The sequence below is a fragment of the Festucalex cinctus genome, chromosome 3 (assembly GCF_051991245.1).
Source record: "Festucalex cinctus isolate MCC-2025b chromosome 3, RoL_Fcin_1.0, whole genome shotgun sequence".
In the NCBI taxonomy this organism is placed as follows: domain Eukaryota; kingdom Metazoa; phylum Chordata; class Actinopteri; order Syngnathiformes; family Syngnathidae; genus Festucalex; species Festucalex cinctus.
In genome coordinates this window covers 25,275,795-25,292,331 of record NC_135413.1, presented here as the reverse complement: position 1 = coordinate 25,292,331, position 16,537 = coordinate 25,275,795, and the positions used below count along the sequence as shown (strand labels likewise).

The following is a 16,537-nucleotide window of genomic DNA, read 5'->3' as shown; positions in this document are numbered from 1 at the left end:
AAACGGGAAAGCAGTGTTTTGCACCTTTTATTTATTCTCAGGTTTCACACCGATCTTCTGTATTTCTTCTATAATTGCAGTTTTGTACAATAAATCTTTTTTTGGAAGTCGCGTTCCTGACTACTCACCCCGGGTTTTCACCGGATGCGGTTGCGGTGCGGTTGCGGTGCGGTGCGTCTTGACTGCGTGCTCCGGACGGGTCAATTTTTTTTGTCAATCCACACCAGCTCCGCACAGCTGCGGTCCGGCAGCTCCGTCGCCGCCCACTTCCCAACGTGTCTCGCGGGACCGCGCGCGCGCGCGCGATCATGTGGCATTTCACAACGACAAACATACAGAATGTCTGTGCTCAACAGAGAAGCAGAAAGAGAGGTGGACTTCTTTTGATTTAACCTTTTCTTCTTCTTCTGCTATGAGATTCCATGCAGCATCCTTTTTTTGGTTGTCCTTGTAAAGTATATTAATAACGAGAGTCGGGTCAGTGCGGGTCCACTCTTTATTTCTGTCTTCCCCGTCCGGCTGCCGCTCAGTACGGCAAGCGAGACGGGCACAACAAGCAATCACGAACATCAAACTCACAATACATTACAGTCCTTATAAAAAGGATGTGCCGTGTCATATATTATTTTGTGGTTTTCCACCTCCAATATAAACCTCTCCTCGTCCATGTTCGCTGGTGTCTAAACCGTGAATGAGCACATGGCCCGGCGACGCCCACGTCACGTTTTGCTGAAAAACTTGCGAAATGGGAGCTGGCGAGTGTTTTATTCTGAAAGATAACCGGAAATTTATTTTGAAACTGCCTCGGTCTTCCTGTCCCGCTCGATGTGTTTTGTGCTAGCTTGCCATTTGCCGGAGGCCTACCGCTGCGGCGTCCGGCAAAAATAGAAAATAGGTCTATCCTTGCGGAAGGCTTGCGGCACGCCGCAGGCCTTCCGCAGTCGACACGCAACGCACCCGCAAGCGGTGTAAACTGCACCATTCGAATGAATGGAATCTAATTGCTTGCGTCGCCGGACCGCACCGCAACCGCAACCGGTGAAAACCCGGGGTAAGATCTCACCTCCATTACTGTCATTTAGCTCACAGTTTATCTCTTGGAAAACCTTTCTTTAAGCTGGCATAAAACAGCAGCATGCCATTTGTGGGGCACACAAGTGATGCCAAAAGCTGATTTTCTACTGCACTTTATAGCAACTAAAACCCAGGTTGAAGAAATGTCAGTGATAACGGGGACTGTATCTTTGGGGAAACAGGTTCCTTATAGTGGTCAGATAGGTTTCCTCCACCATTTACTGGACATGAACTTATCAGGGATTGCACAACTCATGTGACCTATTGAGGAAGGAAACTTTTACATATGCTTCATGTCTAAAGCATTAGCGAAGCACTATTATCTGTGTAATGGGTGTTAATGAGGGGACATTCCAAGGCCTTCTATGCAGAATAAATATAATCTATGTTAAATGCAATTTACCACTAAGTGACAGCAACACGAACAAAAGAAGTGATGGGAGCGAGTGGAGATGCGTTGCTGTTTTTTTTGTTTTGTTTTTGGGGGTTTTTGCATGAGGTCAGTCGACACACAAAAAAAAAAAAAACGCTCACCTCCACAATGTCGGAGTTGGTTCTGCTCTCATGGGGCTCGTTGTACTCGGTGTACTTGAGCAGCACTTTGTCCATGTCTGTGCTGGCATACTGGAACAGCTTGTTGGAGCTGTTGAAAATGATGAGGGCTATCTCGCAGTCGCACAGCACGCTCAGCTCGTAGGCCTTCTTCATCAGGCCGAACTTCCTCTTTGTGAAGGTAACCTGATAGAGAAATGGAAATAACACCAGTTGGTTACACGGGAATTTACTAAAACACATAACTCAAATGTTAAAGTTGAGAGGCTTAAATTGGACTGACACATTATTGGTCGTACAGTGATGGTTTTCCACATTTTGTTACAAAATTATTCCAAAATTTGGTTGAATGTGGAAAGCTACCGCCTAAAAAGAGCCGCATCCCCACAAAAGCAGCATCGTTTGGAAATCCCCTCTCGTCTTTGACCTTGCCAGTGAGTGAAATCTTGTACAGTGTTTTTATCCGGGTAGGCTTTTAATAATTATTATTGTCGCCTCTGACAAAAATCTTCGTTTCTTGGGGTGCTTCTCCGTGATAACAGTAATCGCGCATAGACGTTTGACTCAACTTCCATCTGGCACGACTGGGAAAAGGACGCATGCCGTAAAGCAGTCTGCATGTTTTTAGTTTGTTTTTTTTGTTTTTTTTTATGTGGCAGAGAATTAACACAACATAAGAATTAACACGACAGGTGCTCGTCAAATTTGGCGGGCAAAAAATGATTAAAAAAAAATAAAAAATAAAAAAAAAGCCTTTTTTAATTAAGCGATTAATCGTGATTAATCCAAATTCTAAGATTTGATTAATCTGATTAAAAAATGTAATCGTTTGCCAGCTCTAATTTCTATACAATTATTTCAAAATGGGGCGGCAGGTTAGCACGCCCGCCTCCCAGTACTGAGGACTCGGGTTTGGGTCCAGGCTCCGGCCTTCCTGGGTTGAGTTTGCATGTTCTCGCCATGACTGCATGGGTCTTCTCCGGTCTCCTCCCACATTCCAAAGACACGCATAGCAGGTTAATTGGGCGCTCTGAATTGACCTTGATGTGCTTGTGAGTGGTTGTTTGTCTCTGTGTGCCCTGCGATTGGCTGGCAACCAGTTCAGAGTGTACCCCGCCTACTGCCCAAAGCCAGCTGAGATAGGCTCCAGCACCCCCCGCGACCCTTGTGAGAAGTAAGCGGTCAAGAAAATGGATGGATATTTAAAAAAAAAAAAAACATGCCAACAGGCATCTTAACAACATAACAGTTTTGATGAGCAATTTGACAGGCAACAAGCTATATCGTCCACTACAAATGATGGCATTGGTCCAACATCTCTCGTTAAGAGGTCAGTGCAAGACGCGCAAGTCAGCGAGCTGAGTCAGAGGCGTCCATACATTACTGTTGCCGCTGACTCCATATACGGAAAGATATCTGTGTAGCGCAGCACAAGCTTTGTAACTTGAGTCCTCAGATAGGACATCAGGTCATACATCACTCCAGCTGGTAATGTAACCTCCCCGCCAAAACGCCCTCTCCCCAAGCAAAGTGACTGTGTTCTGTTGCTTTGCGGTTTTCTGTTTCTGTGGCGCACACATTTTTCTGATTGTTAAGTCCATTTATACAACTTCTATTTTGTGACCAATGTGTTTTTTTCTTGACTACTTTCTTTCCGTAATGTTTCCACTATTCGGTCTGTGTGAATGCCACTCCGATGATGGCCTCAGAGCGGATTATCGAGGCAGACAAGTAGACATACACAGAGAACAATATCAGGAAAACACCTTGCACTCCTAACCAGTTCCACTGAGCGCTCAGCTCGCTCTCATCTGCCCGTCTGCGTGTCTGTTTACTTGCTCAACCTAGCGGAACGTGCGCACAGAGGAGGGTGGGGGCCTTCATGTGCAGGGAAAAACGATTAACAAATTGTCCGCTCTTTAGCAGATGAATGCAGGGCTTTAAGTCACGGAGAGGAGCGGATCCGTTTTTGTTTTGTTTTTCTGCAGGAAGCAAGCGGATTGAAACGCCAAGGCGTAGAGACTTTGTTCCACCTGGATGGGTGGCAGAGTGCTGAGTGCACGGCTGCTCAGCCAGTCCCTGCACTTGCTCCTTGCCACAAAAACATTAATGCCACAATAATCTAACAGCATCATAAGAGAAGGACTTCTGCAGTTCCTTATGTATTTAGAATCTAGAGTAGAGGTCACAAATGTGGTGCTCACAGGCACCAGGTGGACCTCAAGGACCACCTCAGTGGACTGCAAGCCTTTTCTAAAAATAGCTGACCAGTGATGGGACATTTTCTAAGAATGTTGTGGAAGAGATCTAAAGTGTTGTATGTGTGGACAGGTTGTTTGATTGAAAATTGTTATTTTTGCCAAGGCAACACATGCGCAGTTTGGGTTATCTGTACACCATTTATTGTTCTGGATAATTTTGTAAGATGTCTTTGAAATTATATTAATTTGGAATCATAATTTGTGGTATGTTCATGGTTTTAACTATTACTAACATTTACAATGACTCAGGGAATTTCACTATTTGAGTAAGAATAGAGTAAGTTTATTTTTGAAGGTGGTGTGTGGTTGCTTACCACATGACAAACTCAAATGTTTAAATATGTTTCTATGTATACATGTAATTAGAATCACAAACAAAACCTTTATGATGGCATCAGTGGGGTAAAAAACACACAAAGATCCTAGGGGTAAATGCGAAGCACAAGTCAAACACACCCACAAAGTTAATGTCACAGCGTGGGTGTATAATGCTTACGATAGCAACATTATATGATCTGCCAAGGTCCATTAGTCTCTTTAATATGTGGATGGATGCAGTCAGTGGAAGGGTGGATGGATCTCCGCATTGACGGCCAGGTTGCAACTAGCAGAGGCATTATTGCTTCACTCTCAATTAGTTTGCAGTTTAAAGAACAACAAGAGCTGTGAACTACATCCAAAAACACCTTCGCTCTGGCAGCAGGAGCTTTGGAATTTGTCCAAAATGGCAGACTTTTGACACCTGTTTGACACCGTTTGACCTACATTGGAAGGCATAGGCAGCAAAAAAAAATAAAAAAATAAAAATTAAAAAATTTAAAAAAAAAAAGCTTGGCAACTTAGCATCGCCCATCTGTCTCGGTTACCTGCTTTCGATAGGGGCTCATTATTTTGAATTCCCTAGAAGTTTGTCAACTTAAGAGCCCTGAAATTCCCCCAGACGAGCTGCTTCAAACCTAAATGTGGGACTTTGGACAACAGTGTCAAACTTTGACGCCATACTTTCCCAAGCGCATACGGCCAACATGCGTCCAATTGGGGCTTCCAGTGAGTCTCACCCCTTTCGCATGTGTCCTGTTGTAATAGACATGTCCATACAATTTCATGTTGATCAGTAAAATTGGAATCTAGGGTCTGTTTTTCTTAAAGAGTGACGTTTGTGAGGTTATATTTGGTACTCCTAAAACATTTTCAACAGCAATGGTGAGTTTACAGGTATTTTTATGCTTCATATTTAAACCTGTCAATCAATGTTTTATTCACATTCCCATCACTATGCGCACTACATACAAGCCACCATATACACATGTGCATGCGCACACACGTAATCTCACACAGAGTTGATATGCCAGTCAAAGGGTCTATCAATGTCATTCCTCAGGCAGAAGCTCCAAACAAGACAAACAAGACATCTGGGGCTGTGATTGCAGCTGTGTGACTGGGACATGGCGGAAGATGCCAGAGTTGCTAACACCTTCGGAGGGGTTAGAAGCTGGAAGCCTTATTAGAACCTCATGATTTGTTGACAGACATGAGGATTGAGAGACAGCGAGAGAGGAAGAGAAGAGAAGAGAAGAGAAGAGAAGAGAAGAGAAGAGAAGAGAAGAGAAGAGAAGAGAAGAGAAGAGAAGAGAAGAGAAGAGAAGAGAAGAGAAGAGAAGAGAAGAGAAGAGAAGAGAAGAGAAGAGAAGAGAAGAGAAGAGAAGAGAAGAGAAGAGAAGAGAAGAGAAGAGAAGAGAAGAGAAGAGACAAAGGGGAGGTCTAACGCCAGCTAGCAGAGTGATCTTGGCCCTCTGGCTGCTGTAGTGCACAGTCCACTGTGGCTGTCGGTCTGGATCATCTCTACTGGAGAAGGCAAAGTGCCCCCAGGATCTCCAATGTGTACAAATAAGAGTGCAAAGGTCTTGTCCTGGGTAGGAATCACCTTGAAATGGTATCCTGAACTGACCTTGAACTGAGATAGAGGCCATGTAATGCTAATTTGCAAATTACAGATCCCTTGATGAGAATTATAGTTACATACTGAGGCTGACATTTTACAAGACTTGCTAAATGAAATGCACCTGGATTAAATACACAAACTCTAGAGCAACCTTTCCCAAACTTTGAGACCAAAAACAGGTCCAACCTGAAGACCAGTTTCTTAAATAAAAAAAAAAATATATAAATAAAAATAAAAAATAAAAACGTAAAGTCCATTTGTGAAATTATGACCATCCCAAATTTTGATTCGTGACAAAAAAAAAAAAAAAAATGGAACAAGTTGACAGTAGATCTGCCTCTATTAGAATCTCTTCCATATGCCCGTTTAAAATTCCTGTTCATGAACTCCATGAATGAGAAGAATCAAGCATTGCCGATGCTCCTGGACAGTCGTTATCTCGCATTCAATGGCAATCAGTGTGACAAGCTGGCTTGATGATTGGGACTTTTTTTGCGTGCTGGAGCATCACGCATCAATGGAAATATTTGATGGTGTAAGCCGCCATGGAAGGGAACAGATATCTTGGGTATCATGTTCAAGGATACTTCGTGCAGTACCAATCGAACCTGCAGCTTTCACACCCCCACGTCATGTATTCAGATCAATAAAACTGAGCCTGTCAAATGAAAATTACAAATCTCAACTTGAACCACAAACGGCAACATCCTGTATAGCGGCATTGCCGTCTTGCTACATTTATAGAGCAGAACAACAACAAAAAAACGTTGTCACAGTGAACCCTGTCTGAGTTTGACTCATACGGAATGTTCATATCAGTCATTTTTTGCGCAGTTCAGTGGGAGGCTTGGATGATGAAATATTTTACTAAAGACATTTTCTTTAACTATAGTGACTTGGGAACAGTCCAGAGTGGAGTACATCGTTCACCAATGTATACTGTTACACACTCCAAGTTCCTTGTTCACCTCAGAGTTTTCTGAAGAGTGTACAGTTTATCTGTTTGATATTTCTTTTGCAGGAGCAGACGCCATGAATTCCATCCAGCTCTGTGGCTAGGCCAGACCAGAGTAGCCCAGATGGATGCTATGCGCCCCACTGACCCGCCCTGCTAAATGAGAGGGTGTTGCGGTACCGTGGCCGCTCTTAATTGCTACCAAACACATTGCAGAGAAGGGGGAGCCATTCCAACTACCAAGGCCCCGGGAGTGGGGTAGGCTGACTACTACCACTGCCGCCAAGCACTCCTGCTGCCTCATCAATTTTTCTGGCCGAAATTGCAGGGTGGCAGGGGACACGCGTCTGTAAATATGACAAAGAAATGTCACGGTCTTCGTTGAGTTGGATGAGACTTGAGGGAGGAATGTCTCTTTCCATCAATGCAAACAAAGACAGCTGCTGGACTCTGGATGGAAGTAAGGAAGGAGGGAAGGCTGGGATGTACAGTAGGTAGGTTGGAAAAGGCATTTTGATGACATAGACAATTTGGAAATTACATCAGCATCGTACCAAGTACATTAAGAGCACTCCCTGCAGACCTCTGTCGAGGCTTAGACAACTGAAATAATTTCATTGTATCTGCTTGAATCTAGAAATTATCATCATTATCTTGTGACAGTTGACGGCAATATGAGTTTTGTAATCTGTTAAATTAGATATATTTTTTTTAATGTTCAATTGAAATCGGGCCCTACGATTTACTTTCTATTTTTCCCCAAAATCCGCTTCACCAGCGACCCAAATGAAAATGATCACCATATAACCAATGGAAATTAAAATTATCTAATCTGGATCAGAACTGGACAGAACAGTGTCCAAATATGCACATTGTTGGGATTTTGATCAAGAGTAAGCATTAAAGATGCACTGTTGTTGTTGAGCAGCTAATGGGTCTGTAGTTAGCACGTCCACATCACAGTCAAGAGGGCCCTGGTGGCGTTTGCTATTGAAACACCTCCAAGGCAATCTTAACACTGCAATGTAATGGCCATCGATCCATTTTCTATAGCACTTGTCCTCAGTGAGTTTAGCGTATCCCAGACGTCTTTAGGCGAGACAGGAAGGCCTCAGCGGATATTCAAACCCCGAACCTCAGAGCTGCGAGGCAGACGTGATAACCACTAGACCACAGTGTTGCCCCACAGTAACGTCAAATTTACTTTTTGAACATGTACCTGTCTGTTCCTCTCATCCATTATCCTGGTGATCTGTATCTTCTTCCGCCCCATGGCTCCTTGTCCTTTTTCCCGTCTCTCTGACACTTCACGGACAATATTGGACAATCGACAACACGCATGCACACACACATACACGCACACACGCGCACACACGCTTCGCGTCCACCTCTCTCCTAGCACATTGTGCGAGTCCTTCTTCTGGTATGCGCACTTTTACTGGTCTCCACGCACCATATGCTCTTCAGCAGTCACCCGGCAAAATCTACAAAAAAAAAAAAAAAAGAAAGAGACGGCCATAAGCGAGTGAGCAAGAGAGAGAGAGAGAGAGCGAACAGAGTTAACATGACACTCGGTAATGTCTCCTCAGGCACTTCAAAGCACAAGTGTCTTCTGTTCTCAATGTCATTCCGAGTATGAAACCCACATGTCCGGGGCCTTATCTCCTCATGTGAGCCACAGCTGAAGTCAATGAAAGACAGCCTGTGACAGCGGGGATACATTAACAAACTATTACATCACAGTTTAAAAAAAAATAAAATAAATAAATTGCAACAACATAAATCAACAAAAAGGTGAGATGAAAAAGGATGTCAATTATCACATTATAATCATATGACATCCATCTATATTTTGTTTGGATTCATGATTTAAGAGGCAGTTGCTAGCTAGCTAATTAATGGCTTGTGTTATCAACTACCACACAAAAGATACTTTTCAGTGTTAAGAGTAGATAACGATGGCAATATCATGATATTGTTTTATTCCATGGCTGCAATTTCAGCGCCCACTGGTGGTTAGTTTATTAGTGCAATGTAATTTTAAATAGGCATGTTTTGGCCACCTACGTTTAAGACTCACATTAATGGCCATATGAAGGGGAACGTAACACATTTGAGTTCCACCATAAATTGACTCGGTTCAGTGAGTGCGTACTTTAGAAAGGTAAGTGCCCATACATTACATGTTATTAGTGATTGTTGGTTGTTAATGTACATTGAGGTTAATGCTACCTCGTCGTATTTCAACTATATATCGGCTAATTAGCATTGTACAGATGAGACATTTACACGCAATTGCTCAAGGTGATTTAATTTATATTTTTCGTTCTACAGAAACCACACCCACAAAACAAAAAAAAACAAAAAAATGTCCAACGAGAAAACCTCGTCAAATTATTGCTCTCAAGGACAAAACTATGGTTGAACCAAACATACAGCGGCAGTTATCGCTCTCATTAATCAGCCATACCAGCAAATATTTGTAGACATCTCCATCAAAAAACATTACTTTTCGTCCGTTTCAGCCAAACAGTATTTTGAACTACATAGATAGTAGGGGTGTTAAAAAAAAATCGATTCGGCGATATATCGCGATACTACATCGCGCGATTCTCGAATCGATTCAATAATCGGCAGAATCGATTTTTTTTTTTTTTTTTTTTTTTTTAGGATTCACAACTTGAGCATGGAAGAATGTTATATGAATGGAACATTAAGCCTTAATATTTTATTTTAATGCTGTTCAAACATGAAACAGATTACAACCTCTATAAGACTGAAATTTCAGATAAATAAATAATACATTTTCATATAAATCTTACACTCTACAAGCTTACTGATTAGTATTTTCTAAATTTGAATGAAAAAAAATCGCAACAATCGACTTATAAATTCGTATCGGGATTAATCGGTATCGAATCGAATCGTGACCTGTGAATCGTGATACGAATCGAATCGTCAGGTAGTAGGCAATTCACACCCCTAATAGATAGACCATGATACTTTGGAAGACAATAAAATAAAAAATAAAATAGCTGGCCCAAGCTTATTTCTTTGTCACTGTTGTTATATTGTGCCTTCCCCCACCCCCCATTATCGCCATCCTCGCCACAATATCGTGATAAGTATCATATCGCAAGGTTCGTATCGTGACAATTCTATCGTTACAGTTATATCATGACATTTGTATATCATTACACCCCTATTACAGTCAGATTTTCTGTCCTGGTTTGATGTTTTTTGTGTTGTACGTAAAAATGCAATTATTTAACGTTTCAACCAAATACACAGAAAGTGTTTATGCTCCGTTTGCAAGCCGAGTGGTGACATCGTATTGACCTTCCCAAGCTGACCACGATGCCAACTATGCTCTTAAGATGATTAAGACAGCACCCAGTCCCAGGCTGACATCGGTACAAGTCTCCTGGACTGCAAGGGAGATCACGAGGGTGAAAATGGTGGGAGTATATGTATATAAATATTTATTCCCACATCAGTGTGTAACGTAGCCACTGTTCCCTTGGGAAAATCCATGTCTGTCCTAACCGTTTCCCCTAAAAGAAGAATTATAGCCCCTGTCCTGGAGGCACATCAATCACTTTTTGCGAGCAGTTAAAACATGTCTAAATACTGCATTTCCCCCTTACGGGTGCAAATGAAGAAGGGTTAACAACTGTGCCAATTAGAAGCAATTAATAGTTGTGAAACAAGCAGCGCATTCATAGTGAATCTACCCCAAAGTGTTTCACTAGTAGTAGTAGTAGCAGTGATACTACTACGACTACTACTACTACTACAGCACATTTAGTATACATAATCATACTAAATAAACAATTCTTATGTATGTATTAGAGCAAGTGAATCAGCAAAATTCATTATCAGTTAATCAATGTATTAAACAATTGACAATTAGCACTTGTTTGTGCTAATTATATTATAGATTAAACAGAAGTTTCAGGTTCTGGTTCTGTGCCCAAAAGCCATCTTTAGCTTAGTTTCGGGCTAAGGTTTGTTCAGCGTATGCAGTAAATTGAGAGAGCTGCACACCTGCTGTCTGAATTCCCTCTCAGCTTGTCATTTCACATCTGTGTAAGAGAAATGTCATGGCAGCGTCCATTATGCCTCCAGTCTTGAGCTGTCCTGCTGTGACAGCCGGGATAATGATGTGCACATGCTTGCATACTCGATTTGCAGGTATCGCTATTCTTGCATTTGGCATTTGGTCAGATTTCCTTGATCAGCCACTAGTGATAATGATTGGATTATTGATTTTAAGCAAAGAAAGATAAACAAAATACCTCAATTTCACTGGTTCTCTTTGGATAGTACAAATATGGCAAGGCTGTGCAGTGGCTGAAAACAATTTCAGAGATCAATATGCTAACTAGTAGTGATGTATTCATCACCAAACATGTTTCAGGCTTCACAATTATCTAAGCTATATAAGATATCCTAAAGTTCTCCTGTACCATAAAGTGGCACAGTTCAGGTTAGATATTTTGGATTCCAAAGAGTATTGTTTGTAGAGATATAGCAACAGATGCATCTCAAAAATGTGTATGGAGGTGTTGGTGGGGGCAAAGTCTGAAGCCATTCTTGGGAGAGGAAATCATAAGAAGTGTAGCCAGAGAGCCTGGCTCACGTTACAGCAGGGATTCCTACTGCTTATCCTCACAATCCAATCACAGGCCTCGAGTAGACAAGACTCCACTTCCTGCCCGTCCACTTCCTGTTATTCTTCTGCACGTCTGCATGTTCTCCGCAGTCAAAGGCGAAAGCTGGAGAGGAGGAAAGGGAGGGACCACCTCGGGGACACCCTTCCCATCTGAGCACCATTGTGATGATTAGCGCGAGACTAAACAACCACAGAGGGGCTCATCTCTGTTGACTACACTTTGCAGGCCTATTATGTGTACTGGGAGGTTGATTAAACAGGTTCGATGATGTGCAGAAGTTTACAATTGGCCGGTGGAGACCTGTCCCTCTTTCTTACTTTCCAAAGTACATCTGGTTGGTTCCATAAGAATGAATCATGAATCTGTATTAGCATTACGCTGGATGACAACTATCCATCCAACCATTTTATGTACCTCTTATACTCATTAGGTTTGCGGGTAAGCAGAAGCCTATCCCATAATCCCACCCACACCTATAGGCAATTTAGAATCTTCAATGACCCCAAAAGCATGCCGAGTACCCGGACAAATCCCATCAGTTCTGAATACTGTGAGCCAGACGTACGAACGACTACTGCAGTAGGCCACCGTGCTGTGTCACCAGTGGAAGGGTAGCCTCAAAACAAACACACCTAAATGGACGCTTTTACCAATTTGTTTCAATGGAGCCTTGACACCCATGTGGTAGGAAACAAGCAGCACCCCCCCTCCCCCACTACCTTGTTCGTGGCTTTCATCAGGAGTTGTTGTACCTGTAAATGGGGCTGTTGGCCTGAGGGGAGCGGAGGCGAGCCAGCCCTTTCACGCCCCCCTCATCCCCATCCCAATTTACTCTCCACCTACCCCCCCTCTTTTTGTGAGCTTATCTCCCTCTCCAGTGGCGAAAAGGCAGGATTGTGGCCCCTGCAGCATCACTAGTGTTAATGTCGCCTGATGATAATCTGGTGGAGGGGCTGATCCCTTAACAACAAACAACCCCTCCCCGTGCTTCTTTTCAGACGTGATTGTCTCGTTCCCTGCCTTCTTTCTTTCTTCAATGAGTGCATGATATATCTATGTCACTTGCCCCCCAGTTTCCACAGCAACTAATGAGATGTAATTAATAAACGCCATTATGATACCGCAAAGACCGAAAATGAGTGAAAGGGTAAGCGTTGACAGAAAAATATAGAGGAGAGTAGGGCTGGGAGATACGGCAATAAAATAAAATGTTGTAATTTCTTTACAACACTTTTATTCCCCAGAATAACTTTAATATGTAAAATAGTTTTTGTGTGTACTTTTTCACTTGATCAAAAGCTCTTCTTGCATTAGCACACCACACAGTCGAAGGTGGTGTGATTAGCATTGGTTCATTTGCATGAGATAGGACCACCCCCTCAAAACAGGCTGATTGCAGCAGTTCCTCCCCAGGCACAGGCACTCACACACAGCCTTGCTGACAACACATGCCATACAAAGAAGCCCCGCCTCTTAAAGACATGTGTACAGAGACACTTCCTTACTTAGAATAGTTTCTATATGTTTTATGCTTGCAATTTTTTTGTGTTTGTTCAAAAGTTAAAGAGTGGATTTGAATAACTTTAAATGTGATTAGATGCTTCAGTATATCACTGGTGAGTCTGGAACGTATGCATGGGAGTTCAAGGTGTGTATCCAAATTTAAATACGTTTTTAAAAAGTAGCTAAAACAGACTCTTACAAGACTGGAAACTTGAAAGAGATACAGAAGGTCATGGCATATCTTCCTCGCCGTACTCGATAAAGTAATATGTATCCTCCCCACGCGACAAGACAGACTGAGCCTAAAAGAAAAATCAATCAAATGGCATATAAAAATTTATAGTTGAAAAGGAGAATGTGACCTAAAACTAACTAGCGCGCACGCACCAACGGCAGCCGAGCAGACAGCGAGTGGTTAATCTGCCACCATGACGACGGCAGCTCGGCCCAACTCTCCAATGACCCAGCTGTAATCCCTCACTGAATCAATGCAAGTTCAAACAATCCTTCATGCTGCTCGCACCTTGCGCGAGCTGGGGGAATGGCGAGACTGGAAGCTACTTATCACCTACGAAATGACATCAAAAGGAACTGAACCCCCATAGGACGAGAGGGAAAATGTTTCACCGATTGGCCAAATGACACCACTGTCTGAAAACCGAGCAGATCTCTGCATCATTTACACACACACAAAAGAAAAAAAAAAGAAAAAATCTAAAAACGATGACAACGACTAACAACCAAATAGGACATGGTACGCTGACAGCGCGAGCGCACAGACACCTCCATCTCACTCTCGCCCAACTGTCAGGGGAAGAGAGGACTATACAAGGTGACTTTGACCGAGTGCCCTGGGGTTTCACGAGAAGACGACACTACATTAATTTCATGTCTCTTTTTTAACTGACTATCACGGAGCAGTGTATTGGAGAGGAAAAAAAAAGAAAGATGCACACTAGCAGGAAAGGTAAAGGGATACAAAGAGACCATGGAGGGAAGTGGCGGGATAAGTGATAGTGAAAGTGATAGTGATAAAATATACAACTTATTAAACGGCAGCATTGCAAATGTCACGGCTCTCACCTGGGATAAGTTGAAGTCACAACTGCAGTTGTTGAGTGTGTGCTGATAAGGTGTGTCGTCTCGTGAGTGACATTATCTGAAGTCGGGTTGGCCAAAATTGACCGGTTAGTTTGCGTGGAAGCAGCAGGTTCTGAGTTGTGGCTGTTCTCATTTTGTCTTTGTGTGTTGGATTCATTTAGTTCAATAAAGGGTTGAAAGTGAGTCGGCATCATAATTGCCCCATTCTTTTTTCCACTTCACTTGGGCGGCGGCACATCTGAAGCTTGCTCATGAAAAAAAAAATAAAAAATTGGCTCATGACATAGGGGAAAAAAAAAACGAGACGGTTCATAACTCGAAAAACAAGGTACTACGTATTATTATTATTAGTAGTAGTAGTAGTAGTAGTATTGGTAGGGCGGGAACTGTATGGAGCTATGAAGCCGATGCCAATTCTGAATATTTGACAGAAATAAATTCCCATAACCAATTAATGGGCCATCCATCCATCCATTTTCTTGACCGCTTATTCCTCACAAGGGTCGCGGGGGATGCTGGAGCCTATCCCAGCTGGCTTCGGGCAGTAGGCAGGGTACATCCTGGACTGGTTGCCAGCCAATCGCAGGGCACACGGAGACGAACAACCATCCATACTCACAAGCACACCTAGGGACAATTCGCAGCGCCCAAACAACCTGCCATGCATGTCTTTGGAATGTGGGAGGAGACCGGAGTACCCGAAGAAGACCCACGCAAGCACGGGGAGAACATGCAAACTCCACCCAGGAAGGCCGGAGCCTGGACTGGAACCCGAGTCCTCAGAACTGAGAGGCGGACGTGCTAACCAGTCAGCCACCGTGGATTAATGGGCCAATTAATTAAAAAATATATATGTCAAACGGTAATCTTGTTTTTTGATCCTTTAACACTTGCAAAAAAAGATATCTACTACAGGCAGAACATATTGGCAATACTTTCTCCCATTGTATTTGTTTAACATTACTGCAGAAAGATAAATAAAATGAAAAATATTGCCCATTTTGTGGGCTGGATGTTTGAATGTCTATGTTGTAAAGTGTTAATGTGTAAAATAAATAAATAAATAAATGAATAAATCTGATCTGAAAACCGCTAATATCTGTAATTGGTTGGGCCTTTATCAATAGTAATGTAATGTTTTATATTGAAGAACAATTATGTTTGACAAAAACGTTTCTGATACACTTCCTGTGTTGAGATAGCAGATGTTTTGAGATAGTGAGATTCACAGAGTTGGATGCAGAAAAGACGACTTGACTGTGTTAACGTGAGGAAAGATGGTAGAGGGGAAACGAGACTAAAAGCAGCATCCCGCACCCATGCCATCCTACCTCAGAGGTAGTGTGTGTGGCAGCGTTGTAATATAATTACTGCTGGGACACTTCTATTCCCAATGATCCATTTGCGTCAGTCAGGTTCTTGTGACCCCAGCGAATGAATGCGTTTTCAGTTTCTCAAGGATAAAGAGATGACCCTCTCCTAACGGTGGTATCCATTTCATGTGGAAGAAGCTCCTCTCATTCTCGAGGTAAATCCCTGGATGGAAACTTTTACACAACTACCGAATGACAACTTCTTTGATGCGAGGGTAGGGTGATGATTTATGGCTCATTAAAAATGAATGCAAATGAGAAGTCAGACACACAGCACAGCTTGTAGAGTTCCCCAGTTGCCCCACTTTCTGCCTCTTTTTCAGCACCGCACAAAGCCAAGCGTCTGGTTTTCTTCAAAACAAACGCTGGATCATCTCGAATCTCTTTAAGTCACAGATCAACACAAAACTCTTCGGTCTATCCCGATGACCACATGCGCCGTCTGTCGCACGATCACAGTGATTTGAACTTCTCCCGAGTTGGAGCCGTGCATCCATTCAAAGAGAAATGATCAAACATGACGGAAGTGCACTGCAATTAATCACCACACCCGCACCTAAAATAGATGTCACCTTTTTAACGCTTGGTGGCAAAAACAAAACATGTGCCATTCGGTTGCTGTAAATACCTCAACTAGGACACCTGATTGCCTGCCATGTCAGTGGCATCGGATTTTGAGAGTTTGAGCATTCTGGAACAAAAACTGCTAAACATTTAACTGTACATTTAAGCAAAAAACTACAACAGAAATGATAATCATGTCATCAAAACAACAATAGAATCAATCAATAATCAAACAATCGCCCTGAAGCAACCTTTTTTTCCCCCAGAGGTTGGTATTTTACATACTTTTGCTGGTCCGTCACTCGTCGGAGCCCATATCCCCATCTGTCATCGTCAGTTCACCATTTTTTTTTTCAAGCCGAACTAACCTATAACTGGTGGTCCGTTGTTTTGTTTTACCCACGCTTCCATCGTCACTTTGTCACCGCTATTTTAGGCCTGACAGACAAAGGTAGGCATCCCGTCAAATAGTTAGCATGCTAGCCGTAGCTGAAATAGCATAAATTGGCATATTTACAAACATCTCCTTGACACAA

General features: G+C 42.6%; 1 protein-coding gene across 6 annotated transcripts in view; it reads right to left on the bottom strand.

Moving 5' to 3' along the window:
- mef2aa (myocyte enhancer factor 2aa) overlaps positions 1–16,537 on the bottom strand; it is a 66,044-nt gene that overhangs the window by 36,925 nt on the left and 12,582 nt on the right. For all 6 annotated transcript variants that reach the window (XM_077517081.1, XM_077517082.1, XM_077517084.1 and 3 more), the window contains exons 2-3: positions 8,004–8,268; positions 1,609–1,812 (exon numbers count right to left, since the gene is read on the bottom strand). In XM_077517081.1, coding sequence (XP_077373207.1) covers positions 1,609–1,812; positions 8,004–8,057 — 258 coding nt within the window. In that variant the 5' untranslated portion in view covers positions 8,058–8,268. The remainder of the gene's footprint in view (positions 1–1,608; positions 1,813–8,003; positions 8,269–16,537) is intronic.